Source organism: Moschus berezovskii, chromosome 1 (genome assembly GCF_049115385.1).
Source record: "Moschus berezovskii isolate FMDL1 chromosome 1, NW_MosBer_1.0, whole genome shotgun sequence".
NCBI classification, from domain to species: domain Eukaryota; kingdom Metazoa; phylum Chordata; class Mammalia; order Artiodactyla; family Moschidae; genus Moschus; species Moschus berezovskii.
In genome coordinates, this window is record NC_142460.1 from 135,395,346 (window position 1) to 135,414,194 (window position 18,849).

General features: G+C 37.7%; 1 protein-coding gene across 13 annotated transcripts in view; it reads left to right on the forward strand.

The window, feature by feature from the left end:
• Positions 1-18,515, forward strand: part of STRIT1 (small transmembrane regulator of ion transport 1) — a 33,546-nt gene extending 15,031 nt beyond the window's left edge. Inside the window, exons 2-8 of one of the 13 annotated variants that reach the window (XR_016038206.1) lie at positions 12,203-12,242; positions 13,385-13,412; positions 14,468-14,562; positions 14,973-15,181; positions 15,289-15,368; positions 15,457-15,650; positions 18,229-18,330. Coding sequence is in view for 5 of the 13 variants with exons in the window: in XM_088839603.1 (XP_088695729.1) it covers positions 14,507-14,562; positions 17,762-17,907; positions 18,229-18,320 (294 nt within the window). In the remaining 8 variants the exon portion in view is untranslated. Of the gene's footprint in view, positions 1-12,202; positions 12,243-13,384; positions 13,413-14,467; positions 14,563-14,972; positions 15,651-17,761; positions 17,908-18,225; positions 18,331-18,421 lie in introns of those variants that run through there. The other 12 variants (XR_016038203.1, XR_016038204.1, XM_088839603.1 and 9 more) reach the window with 12 other exon arrangements.
• The last annotated feature ends 334 nt before the right edge of the window (positions 18,516-18,849 follow it).

Below are 18,849 nucleotides of genomic sequence, written 5' to 3' on the forward strand. Positions count from 1 at the left end.
AAACGGGAAATCAAAAAATTTCTGGAAACAAATGACAATGAAAACATAACTCAAACCCTGTAGGATGCAGCAAAAGCAGTTCTAAGAAGAAAGTTTATAGCAATGCAATCCTACCTCAAGAAACAAGAAAAAAATAAAATAGACAACCTAACTTTAAACCTAAAACAACTGGAAAAAGAAGGAAAAAAAAAACCCTAAAGTAGTAAAAGGAAATAAATCCTAAAGATCAGAACAGAAATAAATGAAAAAGAAATGAAAGAAACAGTAGTAAAGATTTAAAAAAAACTGGTTCTTTGAGAAGATAAAATTGACAAACCTTTAGCCATACCCATCAAGAAAAATAGAAGAATCAAATCAACAGAATTAGAAATGAAAAAGGTGAGGTTGGAACAGACAGTGCAGAAATACAGAGGATTATAAGAGTATTATGAGTTTTATTATGGCAATAAAATGGATAACCTGAAAGAAATGGACAGATTCTTAGAAAAGTTCAATCTTCCAAGACTGAACCAGGAAGAAATATAAATTATGAACAACCCAATTACAAGCACTGAAATTGAAGCTGTGATCAAAAATCTCACAAAAATCAAAAGTCCAGGACCAGATGGTTTCACAGGAGAATTCTATCAAACATTTAGAGAAGAACTAATGTCTATCCTGGAGAAGACTCTTGAGAGTCCCTTATACTGCAAGGAGATCCAACCAGTCCATTCTAAAGGAGATCAATCCTGGATGTTCATTGGAGGGACTGATGCTAAAGCTGAAACTGCAATACTTTGGCCACCTCATGCGACGAGTTGACTCACTGGAAAAGAGTCTGATGCTAGGAAGGATTGGGGGTGGGAGGAGACGGGGACGACAGAGAATGAGATGGCTGGATGGCATCACCGATTCTGTGGACATGAGTTTGAGTGTACTCTGGGAGTTGGTGATGGACAGGGAGGCCTGGCATGCTGTGATTCATGGGGTCGCGGAGAGTCGGACACGACTGAGTGACTGAACTGACTGAATGTCTATCCTAAAACTCTTTCCAATAATTGCAGAGGAGGGAACACTTCCAAACTCATTCTATGAGGCCCCCATCAGCCTGATACCAAAACCAGACAAAGTGAACACAAAAAAAGGAAAACTACAGCCCAGTATCACTGATGAATATAGATGCAAAAAACCTCAACAAAATTTTAGCAAACAGAATTCAGCAACACATAAAAAAGCCCATATACCATGATCAAGTTGGGTTTATTTCAGGGATTTAAGGATTCCTCAATATATGCAAATCAACCAATGAGACACACTATATTAACAAATTGAAGATAAACACCATATGATAATTTCAATAGATGTAGAAAAACTCTTTGACAAAATTCACCACCCATTTATTATTCAGTTCACTTCAGTTGCTGAGTCATGTCTGATTCTTTGCAACCCCGTGGACTGCAGCAGACCAGGCCTCCATGTCCATCACCAACTCCCTGAGTTTACTCAAACTCTTGCCCATAGAGTCGGTGATGCCATCCAACCATCTCATTCTCTGTCGTCCCCTTCTCCTCCCACCTTCAATCTCTCCCAACATCAGGGTCTTTTCCAGTGAGTCAGTTCCTTGCATCAGGTGGCCAAAGTATTGGAGTTTCAGCTTTGGCATCAGTCCTTCCAATGAATATTCAGGACTGATTTCCTTTAGGAAGTACTGGTTGGATCTCTTTGCAGTCCAAAGGATTCTCAAGAGTCTTCTCCAACACCACAGTTCAAAAGCATCAATTCTTCGATGCTCAGCTTTCTTTACAGTCCAACTCTCACATCCATACAACTACTGGAAAAACCATAGCTTTGACTAGACAGACTTTTGTTGGCAAAGTAATGTCTCTGCTTTTTAAATATGCTATCTAGGTTGGTCATAACTTTACTTCCAAGGAGCAAGCATCTTTTAATTTCATGGCTGCAGTCACCACCTGCAGTGATTTTGGAGCCCAAGAAAATAAAGTCTGCCACTGTTTCCACTGTTTCCCCATCTATTTCCCATGAAGTGATGGGACCAGATGCTGTTATTAGTTTTCTGAATGTTGAGTTTTAAGCCAACTTTTTCACTCTCCTCTTTCACTTTCATCAAGGGGCTCTTTAGTTCTTCTTTGCTTTCTGCCATAAGGGTGGTGTCATCTGCATATCTGAGGTTATTGATATTTCTCCCAGCAATCTTGATTCCAGCTGGTGCTTCTTCCAGCCTAGCATTTCACATGATGTATTCTGCATATAAGTTAAATAAGCATGGTGACAATATACAGCCTTGACGTACTCCTTTTCCTATTTTGAATCAGTCAGTTGTTCCATGTCCAGTTCTCACTGGTGTTTCTTGACCTGCATACAGATTTCTCAGGAGGCAGGTCAGGTGTTCTTGTATTCCAATTTCTTGAAGAATTTTCCACAGTTTGTTGTGATCCACACAGTCAAAGGCTTTGGTGGAGTCAATAAAGCAGAAGTAGACATTTTTCTAGAACTCTGTTGCTTTTTCGGTGGCCCAACAGATGTTGGCAATTTGATCTCTGGCTCCTCTGCCTTTTCTAAATCCAGCTTGAACATCTGGAAGTTCATGGTTCATGTACTATTGAAGCCTGGCTTGGAGAATTTTGAGCATTACTTTACTAGCATGTGAGATGAGTGCAATTGTGCAATAGTTTGGGCATTCTTTGGCATTGCCTTTCTTTCGGACTGGAATGAAAACTGACCTTTTCCAGTCCTGTGGCCACTGTTGAGTTTTCCAAATTTGCTGGCATATTGAGTGCAGTACTTTCAAAGCATCATCTTTTAGGACTTGAAATAGCTCAACTGGAATTCCATCACCTCCACTAGCTTTGTTCATAGTGATTCCTCCTAAGACCCACTTGACTTCACATTCCAGGATGTCTGGCTCTAGGTGAGTGATCACACCACTGTGGTTATCTGGGTCATGAAGATATTTTTTGTATATTTCTTCTGTGACCCAATTTTCTTCTCAGTCAGTCTCTCCCATTGGGAAGCTTTCATAAGCCTCTTATCCTTCTCCATCAGAAGGTAGACAGACTGAAAACCACAGTCACAGAAAACTAGCCAATATGATCACATGAACCACAGCCTTGTTTACTCAATGAAACTATGAGCCACGCCCTGTAGGGCCACACAAGATGGACGGGTCATAGTGGAGAGTTCTGTCAAAACATGGTCCACTGGAGAAGAGTATGACAAACCACTTCAGTCTTCTTGCCTTGAGAACCCCATGAACAGTATGAGAAAGCAAAAAGATAGGACACTGAAAGATGAACTCCCCAGGTCATTAGGGGCCCAATATGCTACTGGAGATCAGTGGAGAAATAACTCCAGAAAGAATGAAGACACAGAGCCAAAGCAAAAACAACACCCAGTTGTGGATGTGACTGGTGTTCAAAGTAAAGTCTGATGTCTAAAGAAAATTATTGCATAGGAATGTTAGGTCCATGAATCAAGGCAAATTGGAAGTGGTCAAACAGGAGACGGCAAGAGTGAACATCAACATTTTAGGAATCAGTGAACTAAAATGGACTGGAATGGGTGAATTTAACTCAGATGACCATTATATTTACTTCTGTGGGCAGGAATCCCTTAGAAGAAATGGAGTAGCCCTCATAGTCAACAAAAGAGTCCAAAAGGCATTACTTGGATGCAATCTCAAAATGACAGAATGAACTCTGTTCATTTCCAAGGCAAACCATTCAATATTACAGTAATCCAAGTCTTTGCCCCAACCAGTAATGCTGAAGAAGCTGAATTTGAACATTTCTATGAAGACCTACAAGACCTTCTAGGACTAACACCCTCCAAAAATGTCCTTTTCATTATAGAGGATGGGATTGCAAAAGTAGGAAGTCAAGAAATACCTGGGGTAACAGGCAAATTTGGCCTTGGAGTACAGAATGAAGCAGAGCAAATGCTATCAGAGTTTTGCCAAGAGAACGCACTGATCATAGCGAACACCCTCTTCCAACAACACAAGAGAAGACTCTATACATGAACATCACCAGATGGTCAACACCAAAATCAGACTGATTGTACTCTTTGCAGCCAAAATGGAGGAGCTCTATACAGCCAGCCAAAACAAGACTGGGAGCTGACTGTGTCTCAGATCATGAACTCCTTATTGCCAAATTTGGACTTAAATTGAAGAAACAGGGAAAACCACTAGACATTCAGGAATGACCTGTATCAAATTTATGATTAAAACTCTTAAAAAAAAAAAGGGCATAGAAGAAACCTACCTTAACATATTAAAGGCCATTTATGATAAGCTTACAGCAAACATTATTCTCAGTGGTGAAAAACTGAAAGCATTCCCCCTAAGATTAGGAACAAGACAAGGGTGTCCACTTTCACCACTATTATTCAACATAATTTTTGAAAGTTCTAGCTATAGCAATCAGAGAAGAGAAAGAAATAAAAGGAATCCAGATCAGAAAAGAAAAAGTAAAGCTTTCACTGTCTGCAGAAGACATGATACTGTACATCAGTTCAGTTCAGTCGCTCAGTAGTGTCCGACTCTCCGCGACCCCATGAATCACAGCACGCCAGGCCTCCCTGTCCATCACCAACTCCCGTCCACAGAGTCAGTGATGCCATCCAGCCATCTCATTCTCCGTCGTCCCCTTCTCCTCCCGCCCCCAACCTTTCCCAGCATCAGAGTCTTTTCCAGTGAGTCAACTCGTCGCATGAGGTGGCCAAAGTATTGGAGTTTCAGCTTTAGCATCAGTCCCTCCAATGAACATACAGGATTGATCTCCTTTAGAATGGACTGGTTGGCTCTCCTTGCAGTCCAAGGGACTCTCAAGAGTCTTCTCCAACACCACAGTTCAAAAGCATCAGTTCTTCGGCGATCAGCTTTCTTCACAGTCCAACTCTCACATCCATACATGACCACGGGAAAAACCATTGCCTTGACTAGGTAGGTGCCCAGTATGCTACTGGAGCTCAGTGGAGAAATAACTATAGAAGGAATAAAGGGATGGAGCAGGAGCAAAAGCAAAACCAATACCCAGCTGTGGATGTGACCAGTGATAGAAGAAAGGTCCGGAGCTGTAAAGAGCAATATTGCATAGGAACCTGGAATGTTAGGTCCATGAATCAAGGCAAATTGGAAGTGGTCAAACGGGAGATGGCAAGAGTGAACGTCGACATTCTAGGAATCAGTGAATTAAAATGGACTGGAATGGGTGAATTTAACTCGGATGACCATTATATCTACTACTGTGGGCAGGAAACCCTTAGAAGAAATGGAGTAGCTATCATGGTCAACAAAAGAGTCCAAAATGCAGTACTTGGATGCAATCTTAAAAATGACAGAATGATTTCTGTTCGTTTCCAAGGCAAACCATTCAATATTACAGTAATCCAAGCCTATGCCCCAACCAGTAATGCTGAAGAAGCTGAAGTTAATCGGTTCTATGAAGACCTACAAGACCTTTTTGAACTAACACCCAAAAAAGATGTCCTTTTCATTATAGGGGACTGGAATGCAAAAGTAGGAAGTCAAGAAACACCTGGAGTAACTGGCAAATTTGGCCTTGGAGCACGGAATGAAGCAGGGCAAAGGCTAATAGAGTTTTGTCAAGAGAATGCACTGGTCATAGCAAACACCCTCTTCCAACAACACAAGAGAAGGCTCTACACATGGACATCACCAGATGGTCAACACCGAAATCAGATTGATTATATTCTTTGCAACCAAAGATGGAGAAGCTGTATACAGTTAGTGAAAACAAGACCAGGAGCTGACTGTGGCTCAGATCATGAACTCCTTATTGCGAAATTCAGACTTAAATTGAAGAAAGTAGGGAAAACCACTAGACCATTCAGATACTGTACATAGAATACCCTAAAGATAGTATCAGAAAATTACTGGAGCTAATCAGAGAATTCAGCAAAATTGCAGGATACAAAATCAATACACAGAAATCACTTGCATTTCTGTATACTAACAATGAAAATCAGAAAGAGAAATTAAGAATTAATCCCATTCACCATTGCAACAAGAAAATTAAATATCTAGGAATAAACTTATCTAAGGAGACAAAAGAACTTACATAGAAAATTATAAGACACTGATGAAAGAAAGCAAAGATGACATAAACAGATGGAGTGATATTCTATGTTTCTGGGTAGGAAGAATCTATATTGTGAAAATGCCTATACTGTCAAATGCAATCTACAGATTCAATGCAATCCCTATCAAATTACCAGCGGCATTTTCCACAGAAATTGAACAAAAAATTTCACAGTTCATATGGAAACACAGAAAACCATGAATAGCCAAAGCAGTCTTGAGAAAGAATAACGGAGCTGGAGGAATCAACCTTCCTGACTTCAGATTAAACTACAACGCTACAGTCATGAAGACAGTATGGTACTGGCACAAAAACAGAAATATAGACCAATGGAACAAGACAGAAAGCCCAGAAATAAACCCATGCACCAATGGGCACCTTATTTTTGACAAAGGAGGCAAGAATATACAATGCGCAAAGACAGCCTCTTCAACAAATCGTTCTGGGAAAACTGGACAATTACATGTAAAAGAATGAAATTAGAACACTTCTTAATACCGTATACAAAGATAAACTCAAAATGGATTGAAGACCTAAATGTAAGACCAGAAATTATACAACTTTTAGAGGAAAACATAGGCAGAGCACTCAATGACATAAATCAAACTAAGATCCACTATGACCCACCTCCTAGAGTAATAGAACCAAAAGTAAACACATGGGACCTGATTAAACTTAAAAACTTTTTCACAGCAAAGGAAACTATAAGCAAGGTGAAAAGACAATACTCAGAATGGGAGAAATTAATTGCAAATGAAACAACTGACAAAGGATTACTTTCCAAAATATACAAGCAGCCCATACAACTCAATACCAGAATAACAAACAACCCAATCAAAAGGTGGGGAAGAGACCTAAACAGACCTTTCTCCAAAGAAGACATACAGATGGCTAACAAACACATGAAAAGAGGCTCAACATCCCTCATTATTAGAGAAATGCCAGTCAAAACTGCAATGATATCACCTCACATTGGTCAGAATGACCATCATCAAAAAGTCTACAATGAATAAGCACTGGAGAGGGTGTGGAGAAAGAGAACAATCTTGCACTGTTGGTGGGAATGTAAATTGATACAGCCACTATGGAAGATGGTATGGAGATTCCTTTAAAAACTAGGAATAAAACCACCATATGAGCCAGCAATCTCACTCCTAGTCGTATACTCTGCTGCTGCTGCTGCTGCTAAGTCACTTCAGTCGTGTCTGACTCTGTGTGACCCCATAGATGGAAGCCCACCAGGCTCCCCTGTCCCTGGGATTCTCCAAGCAAGAACACTGGAGTGGGTTGCCATTTCCTTCTCCAAGGAAACCAAAATTGAAAAAGACACATGTATCCCATTGTTCATTTCAGCACTATTTACAGTAGCTAGAACATGGAAGCAACCTAGATGTCCATCAAAAGATGAATGGATAAAGAAGTTGTGGTACACATGCACAATGGAATGTTACTCATCCATATAAAGAAACGCATTTGAGTCAGTTCTAATGAGGTGGATGAATCTAGAGCCTGTCATACAGAGTGAAGTAAGTCAGAAAGAGAAAGATGAATATCGTATTCTAACACATCAAGAGCCTCTTGGTGAAAGTGAAAGAGAAGAGTGAAAAAGTTGGCCTAAAGCTCAACATTCAGAAAACTAAGATCATGGCATCTGATCCCATGACTTCATGGCAAATAGATGGGGAAACAGTGGCTGACTTTATTTTTTGAGGCTCCACAATCACAGTGGATGCTGATTGCAGCCATGAAATTAAAAAACGTTTACTCCTTGGAAAGAAAGTTATGACCAACCTAGACAGCGTATTAAAAAGCAGAGACATTACTTTGTCAACAAAGGTCCATCTAGACAAGGCTATGGTTTTCCCAGTGGTCATGTATGGATGTGAGAGTTGGACTATAAAGAAAGCTGAGTGCCGAAGAATTGATGCTTTTGAACTGTGGTGTTGGAGAAGACTTTTGACTGTAAGGAGATCCAACCAGTCCATCCTAAAGGAGATCAGTCCTGGGTGTTCATTGGAAGGACTGATGTTGAAGCTGAAACTCCAATACTTTGGCTACCTGATGCGAAGAGCTGACTCACTGGAAAAGACTCTGATGCTGGGAGGGGTTGGGGGCAGGAGGAGAAGGGGATGACAGAGAATGAGATGGCTGGATGGCATCACTGACTCAATGGACATGAGTTTGAGTGAACTCTGGAAGTTGGTGATGGACAGGGAGGCCTAGCGTGCTGTGATTCATGGGGTTGCAAAGAGTCGGACACGACTGAGCGACAGAGCTGAACTGAACACACATACATATGGAATCTAGAAAAATGATACTAAAGAATTTATTTACAGAGCAGCAATGGAGAAACAGAGAGAGTAGATTTATGGACATGGGGAGAAGAGAGGAGAGAGTAAGATGTATGGAAAGAGTAACATGGAAACTTACATTACCATATGTAAAATAGATACCCAACAGCAATTTGCTGTATGGCTCAGGAAACTCAAACAGGGGTTCTGTATCAACCTAGAGAGATAGGAATGGGGAGGGAAATTGGAGGGAGGTTTAAAAGGAAGGGGATTTATGTATACCTATGGCTGATTCCACTGTTTCTCCATCTATTTCCAATGAAGTGATAGGACCAGAAGCCATGATCTTAGTTTTCAGAATGTTGAGTTTTAAGCCAACTTTTTCATTCCCCTCTTTCACTTTCTTCAAGGGGCTTTTTAGTTCCTCTTCACTGTCTGACATAAGGGTGGTGTCATCTGCATATCTGAAGTTATTGATATTTCTCCCGGCAATCTTGATTCCAGCCTGTGCTTCTTCCAGCCCAGTGTTCCTCATGATGTACTCTGCATATAAGTTAAATAAGAAGGGTGACAGAGAAACAGTGGAAACAGTGTCAGAATTTATTTTGGGGGGCTCCAAAATCACTGCGGATGCTGATTGCAGCCATGAAATTAAAAGACGCTTACTCCTTGGAAGAAAAGTTATGACCAAGCTAGATAGCATATTAAAAAGCAGACACATTACTTTGCCAACCAAGGTCCATCTAGTCAAGGCTATGGTTTTTCCAGTGGTCATGTATGGATGTGAGAGTTGGACTATAAAGAAAGCTGAATGCTGAAGCACTTTTGAACTGTGGTGTTGGAGAAGACTCTTGAGAGTCCCTTGGACTGCAAGGAGATCCAACAAGTCCATTCTAAAGGAGGTCGATCCTGGGTGTTCATTGGAAGGACTGATGCCGAAACTGAAACTCCAATCCTTTGGCCACCTCATGCGAAGAGTTGACTCACTGGAAAAGACTCTGATGCTGGGAGGGATTGCGGGCAGGAGGAGAAGCGGATGACAGAGAATGAGATGGCTGGATGGCATCATCGATTCGATGGACATGAGTTTGAGTGAACTCTGGGAGTTGGTGATGGACAGGGAGGCCTAGCGTGCTGTGATTCATGGGGTTGCAAAGAGTCGGATACGACTGAGTGACTGAACTGAACTGATGGCTGATTCATGTTGAGGTTTGACAGAAAACAACAAAATTCTGTAAAGCAACTATCCTTCAATTAAAAAATAAATAAATTTTAAAAATAATAAATTTCAACTTTGTTACTGTTTTGCCTGGCATTTCTCCCAGTCCTCTTCTGTCTCCCCTTCCCATTTCCACCTTGCAGGTCTAGGGGTTCTTCTCTAAATCGTTCTTGTTTCAAGAACCAATTTGAACTTAAAAAAATTAAGATAAGATTCACGTACCATAAAACTCACTCTTTCAAAGCATGCAATTCGGTGATTTTAGTATATCCATAAAACCTTACAACCATCAGCACTACCTAATTCCAGAATATTGTTATCACTCCTCAAAGAAACATATTAGCTCTTAGCAATCACTCCCCATTTTCATCTCCCTCATTGCCAAGTAACCACTGATCCACTTTCTGTCCCCATCGATTTGCCTGTTCTGGATGTTTCATAAAATGAAATAATAGAATATGGCTTCTTTCATTGAAGATAATATTTTCAAGGTTCAGATGTGTTTAGGCATATACCAGAACTTCACTCCTTTTTATTGCTCCACAACATCACATTGTATGGCTATAACATATTTGGCTTGTTTATCAGTTTATTTTTACTTTTTGACTATTTGATAATGCTGTTATAAACATTTGTGTAAACATTTGTGTACAGTATTTGTTTGAACACCTGTTTTTAATTCTCTTTGGTATACATGTAAGGATGAAATGGCTGGGTCTTAAGATTAATTCCATACCTAACATGAGAAAATGCAAAATTGTTTTTCAAGGTGACTGTACCATTTTACATTCCCACCAGCATCGACATGTTCTGGTTTCTCCACACTTTTGCCAGTGCTTGTTATTGTCTTTTTTTATCATACTCATCTCAGTGGAGGTGAAGTGGTAGCTCATTATGGTCTTGATTTGTATTTCCCTAATGACTAGTGTTTCAGGTATATTTTCATGTGTTTATTGGCCACTTGTATATCTTCTTTGGATAAATGTCTATTTAAATTCTTTGCCCATTTAAAAATTGGTTTTTCTTAATTATTTAAGAGGTTTTTTTTTTTTTTAAATATAGATACTAAAGCATTACCAGATGTATGATTTGCAATATTTTTCCATTCCAAAGATGGCTTTATTACTTTCTTGATGGTGTTCTTTGATGTACAAAAGTTTTAAATATGGATGAAAGTCAACTTATCTATTTTTCCTTTGATTGCTTCTACTTAGGTGTTATATCCAAGAAACAGCTGCCTGTTTCATCCCTCTTTTCTTCTGATTTTATAGTTTTAGATCTAACATTTCAGTCTTCGGTGCATTTTAAGTTAATTTTTGAATATGTTATGAGGTAGGGAGTCTACCATCATACTTTTGCATATTTAAAACTAGTTGTCCCAGCACCCTTTGTTGAAAAGACTATTCTTTCCCTAATATTTTGTCTTGGCAGCCTGCTGAAAATCAACTAACTGTAAGTATTTGGGTTTATTTCTGAACTCTTAATTCTATTCGATTGATCTACATATCTGTCCTTATACCTGTACCACACATTCTTGATGACTGTAACTTTGTAGTAAGTTTTGAGATCAGTTAAATGTGAGTTCTCCAACATTGTTTTCCTTCTCAAGATTGTTTTGATTACTCAAGGTCCCTTGCAATTCTGTATGAATTTTAAGGTGCGGTTTTCCATTTCTGCAAAACAAAAAAACAACCAAACAAAAAAGCAACAAGTCATTGGTATTTTGATAGAAATACATTATATGTGCTTAGTGACTTGGTCGTGTCTGACTCTTTGTGACCCCATGGACTGAAGCTCTGCCAGGCTCCTCTGTCCATGGGGATTCTCCAGGTAAGAATACTGGAGTGGGTTGCCATGCCCTCCTCCACGGGATCTTTCCAACCCAGGGATCCAACCCAGGTCCTCTTGCATTGCAGGAAGATTCTTTACTGAGCCACCAGAGAAGCCAAGAAAGACATTGGATCTGTAGATCACTTCTGGTAGTATTGCCATCCTTAACATCATCAAGTGTTTTAATCTATAGGATAGATTAAAAGACATATAGGAATGTCTTTCCACTTATTTTTTTTTTTCCTTTTAAATTGAAAAGATAATTGCAACATTGTGTTGGTTTCGCCATACATCAGCGTAGATCAGCCATGGGTATACATATGTCCCTTAAATGGCAATCCACTCCAATACTCTTGCCTTGAAAATTCCATGGACGGAGGAGCCTGGTAGGCTACAGTCCATGGGGTTGCAGAGTTGGACACGACTGAACGACTTCACTTTCTTTCTTTCTTCCCTCTTGATCCACTTATTTAGATCTTCTTTAATTTTCCTTGGCAATGTTTTTATTTATTTATTTTTTTTGTCTTCAGTTACAGATCTTGTATTTCTTTGGTTAAATTTATGATGTTGAGTAGGGGGGAGCATCTAGTCTTTCACAATTAAGTATGATGTATGATGGTAACAGCATTTTTTTAAAGATATACTTTATGTTTTTATTGAAGTATAATTGCTTTGAAATGTTGTGTTAGTTTCTGCTATACGACAAATGAATCAACTATACGTGTACATATAGCTCTTTTTTGGATTTCCTTTCCATTTAGGTCAGCACATAGCATTGAGTAGAGTTCCCTGTGATATACAGTAAGTTCTCATTATCTATTTTATGCATAGTACTGTATATACGTCAATCTCTGTCTCCCAGTTCATCCCACTCCCAGCAATGGGAGTTTTATATTGATAGATTCCCTTCATGAAGTTGAGGAGAATTTATTCCTAATTCATTTACTGAGTGTTTTTATCTTGAAATAGTATTTGGTTTTTATCAAATGTTTTTTCTTCATCTACTGAGATGATCGTATGTTTTTTGTTACTCTATTAATGTGGTATATAATATTAACTTGTATTTGAAAGTTGTATTGACTACATATTCCTGAAATAAATCCTACTTGATCATGGTGTATAATTTTTATGCTACTGGATATGGTTTGTTGGTTTATTGCTGAGAATTTTTGCACCTACTTTCATTAGCAAGATTGGGTCTATAGTGTTATAAGATCTTTGGTTTCGGTTTTAGGATAACACTGGCAACATAGAGTGAGTTGGGAAGTCTTCCTTCCTTTTCTATGCTTGCAAAGAGTTTTTAAGTGTTAGCATTAACTCTGCAAGTTTGGTAGTATTCACCAGTGAAGCCATCTATTCTAGGACTTTGGTTTGTGGGGCATTTTATTATGACTTCAGCTTCTTTACTTTTTATAAGTCTATTCAAATATGCTATTCCTTTGAGTCACTTTTGGAAGTTTGTGTCTTTATAGGAATTTGTCCATATGAAGATCTATGATATTGATCTATAATATCTACTATAATTCTGGATATAAAAAATAGTTTGAAAAGTGAAGAATTCTGACTTCTTTTGAATAAGGAGCCAAGTGTTTGAAAATTTTTTAGCTTAAATACCCTGGAAGAAACTAATGTCACCTTGATAATAAAGGAACTGAGATCTAAATATTCAAGAGAAGTTGCAAATTAAAAATAGAAAATGTACCTATATACCTAAGTGATATGCCTTAAGAAGATGAGAAAATGGTCAAATATAGGCCCTTGGGTTTATGAGTTTAAAGCAAAACTATTCTAATAATGAATAAAACATTTTTCCTGAATAAATATTATAAAACTTTTAAAAAAACTGATAGCAAGGAAATGAGATTTTAGATTGAACCTTTCTCTGAGATCTGGGCAATTCATGTTCATTGAATTAGTTTTTCTTTTTTTCCCTCTCTCTATAGAAAACTAGCTTCCCTGGTGGGTCAGATGGTAAAGAATCTGCCTGCAATGCGGAATACCTGGGTTCAATCCCTGGGTCTAATATACTGTCTATAGATTGTAATATGAAGTCAAGCATGTATCTGCTGATACTTTATAAGTTGACTTATCTTTATACTTAGAAATGTTTCTTAATAGTAGGCTTCCCTAGTGGCTCAGATGGTAAAGAATCTGCCTGCAATGTAGGAGACCCATGTTCGATCCCTGGGTCGGGAAGATCCCCTGGGAAATGGCAACCGACTCTAGTATTCTTGCTTGGAAAATTCCATGGCCGAAGGAGACTAGCAGCCTACAAAGAGTCAGACATAACTGAGCAACAATCACTCCCTCACTCACAGAAAACTAAAGAAAATAATGAGTTGAAAAGTAATCCATCCTCAGAATCAAAATTTGTGTGATAATGTTAATACACCACATTAGAAAAGAGTTTAAGACATCTGACATGGAAATAGCTATTTTTAATGTATATACTTTCATACATTCTATTTTTATCCATTTCAGGCAGATTATTTTACCCTAATACATAGGTATCTTTGTTTGTTCTTTGGATGGTACTTTACTGTTTCTTTTGAATATCTTTTTTTTTAAGGGTGTTCATTTGAGCCTATTTGTTTAAAGTTTTCAGCTTGTAATGAGATCTAACATTATACTTTTCTTCTTTTTCTGTCCATCTTGCCCTCAATTAAGTTTTGTTCAATATACAGCTATTTAATATTGGGAAAACACCTCCTGACTTTACCAGGCATTTTGTTACATAACCTCTCTTCTTATCTGGTAAAGCCAGTCAGTTTTTCAATATTAAACCGGAGAGAGATGACAGCTTGGCTTAAATGATATTAAACATGCAGTAAACTTACCAGATCTTTTGGCTGCACGCTATAATCTGTAGGTAGAAATTCATAGGTTATCCTTGCCTGTGTGGGTGGTAGCATCCTGGATTCATACAATAGCAAGTTCAGTGTGGCTGAAGCATCATTGCAAATGGGAAGTTAGAGGGGTGAGAATTTTTAGGGATCTTAACAAGAAATCTGCTTTTTATTCTTCAGGAGATGGAGAAGCATTAGTGGATTTTGATCAGTGATAAGATGTGGTTGTTTGCAGGAAACATTACTCTTGGAACTCTGAAGGTGGATCAGATCAGGTAAGTCTGTCTTTAGAGGACACTCAGTCTTGTGCTGGATTTTTTCAAAGTCAGTTAAAGGTCATTTTGCAAAAATTTTCCATCCAGACCCAGAAGTTACTCCAATGAGAATCTAGAGCATAGTCTAGGTCATGTTACATAAGCCAGGTTGGACTTGAATAATGGAATGTCCCATTTTTATACATTGCTAATAAAAACAAGATTATGACTGCTCTCTGAAAAGTCTAGGCAAGACCACAGTTTTTTATTGTTTTCGTTTCTAGGACATTTGTATTACAATTTTCTTTTTTTAGATTGGTTCATAGAAAAGGGGCACCATTTATTTTATCTTTTGCATTCTGTAATGTAATAAAGAATTGTCTAAATTTCATATAGCTTTTTCATCTTTTTGACACTTCTTCCTTGGGTAGGTATTAGTATCTTCATTTTACAACTAAAGAAGCTGATGCTCAGTTAAGCTGCTGCTGCTGCTAAGTCACTTCAGTTGTGTCCGACTCTGTGTGACCCCATAGACGGCAGCCCACCAGGCCCTCCTGTCCCTGGGATTCTCCAGGCAAGAACACTGGAGTGGGTTGCCATTTCCTTCTCTTCATTTTACAACTAAAGAAGCTGATGCTCAGTTAAGCTACTTTCATTTATTACAGAAATAGCAATTGGAATTTGAAGCCAGGTCTCTCCAACTTCAAAGTCCTTTCCCTCCATCATACCACCCTTCTTCTTTACTAGGACTTGTCTAATTGCAATGTCATCTTTCCTCTGTACACCCACTTCCCTGAAGAGTTCCTTCATGTTGTCTGAGGCATTGAGTGAGTAAAAAAATCTGCATCTCTCTGAGTTAGAATTATTCAGCTTAACTTTAGATCCTGTAGTCCCTTGTTTCCTCCATAATAATAGGATAAAGAAAAAGACAGAGGAGTTCTGCTTTCCAAGGCCTTATATCACCCAGACAGTTGGCAGCCAGGAGTCAGGCAGCTGCCACACTCTTCACGTATCTATTTAAAGTTCAAAGAGACACTGGATAACAATAACAAAGAGGTAAGCGTGGCCCTGACCAGCCCACCCAACAACAGGAAGAATGGCTGAAAAAGGTAAGATTTAAGGCCTTGGCAAAAAACATTCCAGGCTCCCAGGTTTATTTTCTGTTTCTCTGTTATTCTGAAGAGCATGGTATCTCTTCTAAAGGAGGATTAACCACACATGTGTTAGTGTGACTGCAAGAATGCATTAGATATGCAATTTATGGACCATATCTATACATTAAATGAGTAACTTTGAAAGGTTCAAAGAAACAAAAGAGTTTAATTTGTTCATGCTTGTTTTGAAAATTGAGTTAGACGCATGTTATTCTCCAGTGTTGTACTGGATTTGAATTTGAAGTACTGTGGTGTGCTGGGCTAGAATCAAGGATATTTTAATTTTGTGTTGGTTGTGATACTAAATGGCCATGTGAAAGTGGGGAAATCCCTCTACCTTTCTGTGTCTGTTTTCTGACTGTCAAAAATAAATAAAATAGGCTTAGTCATTTCTAAGATGCTTCACATCTGAATTTATTTTCTTCTGGTTTTTAATTGTTTTTTATATCTAAGAAAAATATTTGATAAGATGGGCTGACTATGTATAGCATCCAAGAAAGCTTTAAATGTCTATGGAAATTAATGTTTTAAACCTGACAACAATCTCATGAGATGTCACCATTTCCATTTTACAGATAAGGAAACTGAGGCATAACAAAATTTAGTAACTTGCTTGTAATCATATGCAAGAGTGTGGTGGCACCAGGTTTTAAACCTGGATAGTCTTATCCCAGAGCACAGTGTTCTTAATATGTATAAGTCTACCTACTTGGGCATGCTCAGGCTTGGAGAGAAGCATTTTGAAATTATTCTTCATATTTAAAAAGAGATTTTGTGCTTATTTGTACTATTGATGTAAGTGACACATGCAAATGTTATGTTCCTATATATTCCTATTTTGAACCAATGCTACAGATTATAATAAAACTTAAAGTACTAGTGTTAACAGAAGACAAATGCAGGTATGCTTTGGGTATTTAAAAGCACAATCAATTGTTTTTTTCAAGGAGTAATAAATAATGAGATACTATAAAGTACTAAAAGTAGTGGCATATATGTACATTTTAGAAATATATTAAAATATGCTTGTATAAAATACAAATGCTCAGTTAAAATATTGGTATTAATTCTAAGTTCCTTGAAATCAGGAAAAAATACTAAATCAATATAGAAACAGTTGAAAAAAATTATTGTGACTTCCAGTGTAATGGTACCTTAATTCATGAAAAGGCTTTTATCCAAATGTTATCCATATCATAATATTCCCTTTATCCTTAAGGCCAACATGGCAGGTAAAGAGAAAAATTTTTTCACAGTGTTGTGGTTAATGCTTTGTTCAAGGTCACAGTGTGATGGAGAAGTTAAGTAAAGCTGTTGAACTTGTGAGAGTTGAGACACTCCAACAGTTTTGGAAACATAAGCGATTAAAATTCATATTAATTTCAGGAGATTTGCTATTATGTCTCCAAATTTTAGAAGTGTCTCATTTCTTGATGATTTTAACAGCATTAAAAAAACTTCACTTTTAGATTGAATAGGAATGCAGTTGCTAAGAATATGCATTTTCTTTGTTAGCTAATTGCATAAAATCTACTTGTGCTTACAGTTAAGAATATATCTGAGACTTTAACACAGGGCATTATTCTATATGATGTCTTTCTGTGTTTTAAGCTATTTTGTGTGGTGTCTGAAATAAGATTGAGATGCAGTGAAAAAATACTTTTATAAGTTGCCTTTTTACAGGTAAGTGTATAAGTAGGAAACACAAGAGGAGTTATACTTTTGTCTTCTATGTGTGTGTTGGATTAGTGTTGGTTGCTATACTGAACCAGTGGAAAAAATAGAATCTCTTTGCTCTGTTCAGGAATGATTACATGATTACATAAGGTGTAATGCTTTCTTTTCCTATGATAAAGTCAGCTATCAAATCTAAGAACAGTTTTCAACACTTTTCCCTACTTTAAGATTATTTAGTAGGAATTACCTCACTTTCCAGTGTTTCTATGTAAACGGCTGGTCTCTGTGTTGTTGAACAAATGCAGAAATGTGTTCTGTATACAGCAAACACACATGGTGGTTAGAGTTTACAAAGTCTTGGCACTTACTCAATGTCATTTGATTCTTAGAACAATTCCTGGAGGTGGATATCATGAGTTTCACTCTCTGTATTTTATAAATCGGGAAGTTCAAGCTCAGGATTGCCCAAGGTCACCTAACTATAAAAGGAAGTCATATGGTTTGAACACAGTCCTCTGTCCATGGGATTCTCCAGGTCAGAACACTAGAGTGGGTGGCCTTTCCCTTCCCTAGGGGATCTTCCCAACCCAGGGATTGAACCCAACTCTCCTGAATTGCAGGCAGATTCTTTACCATCTGAGCCACCAGGTGGCTTTCACACACACACTTCTCTTTCAAATACCCAGCTGAGTCACAAGTACACTTTGTAGAAAAGAAAATAATAATCATGTATGGGTGTCATTAGAGTGTGTATTTTTTCCCTTGATATTATATCAGATTTCCTCTTATCCTCTTGATTCAGAAGATTTAATACCAACATGACCATTCTAACCTGATTTCTCTTGTTTTTCAGCAGAGGTTTCATTATCTCGCTTTGTGGTCCCTATTCTTCTCTTAATTGGCTGGATTGTGGGATGCATCGTAATGGTTTATGTTGTCTTTTCTTAGAAAGGTAAAGTTTTCAATAATTGAATGTTTATTCATTAAGAGTATACATTATTCCAGGAATAATCTTATTTGTTTTACTAATAGAACATTTTATCATGCAGGCCAGAAGACTTCAGATTGACATCATTTAGAAGAATTAAGAAAAGCATGAAATGACAGATTATTAAATGTTTCTCATGTAAATAACTGCAATGTTTGACATCAGTTTATAAACTTGCATTTGTAAACTGTTACTTTGAACCTAAGAATCTATTCAGAAACATATTTAAAAATTCTGGGTACAAATAAGAACTATAGGAAAATATAGATGAATTTCTATATCAACTGAGAGTAAGAAAAATGTTTCTAACTATAAGCAATAGGAAAGTATTTGGTAAATTAAACATAAAAAAATGAGCTAGAAATAAGACAGATAGTTCATAGAAAACAAAATGTAAATGTAAACTTGTCCCTTAAAACTCTTACATAATAAGAGAACTGTTATTAACTCTGTATGGAAGAGGCATTATTCACCTGTCAGATGGGGAAT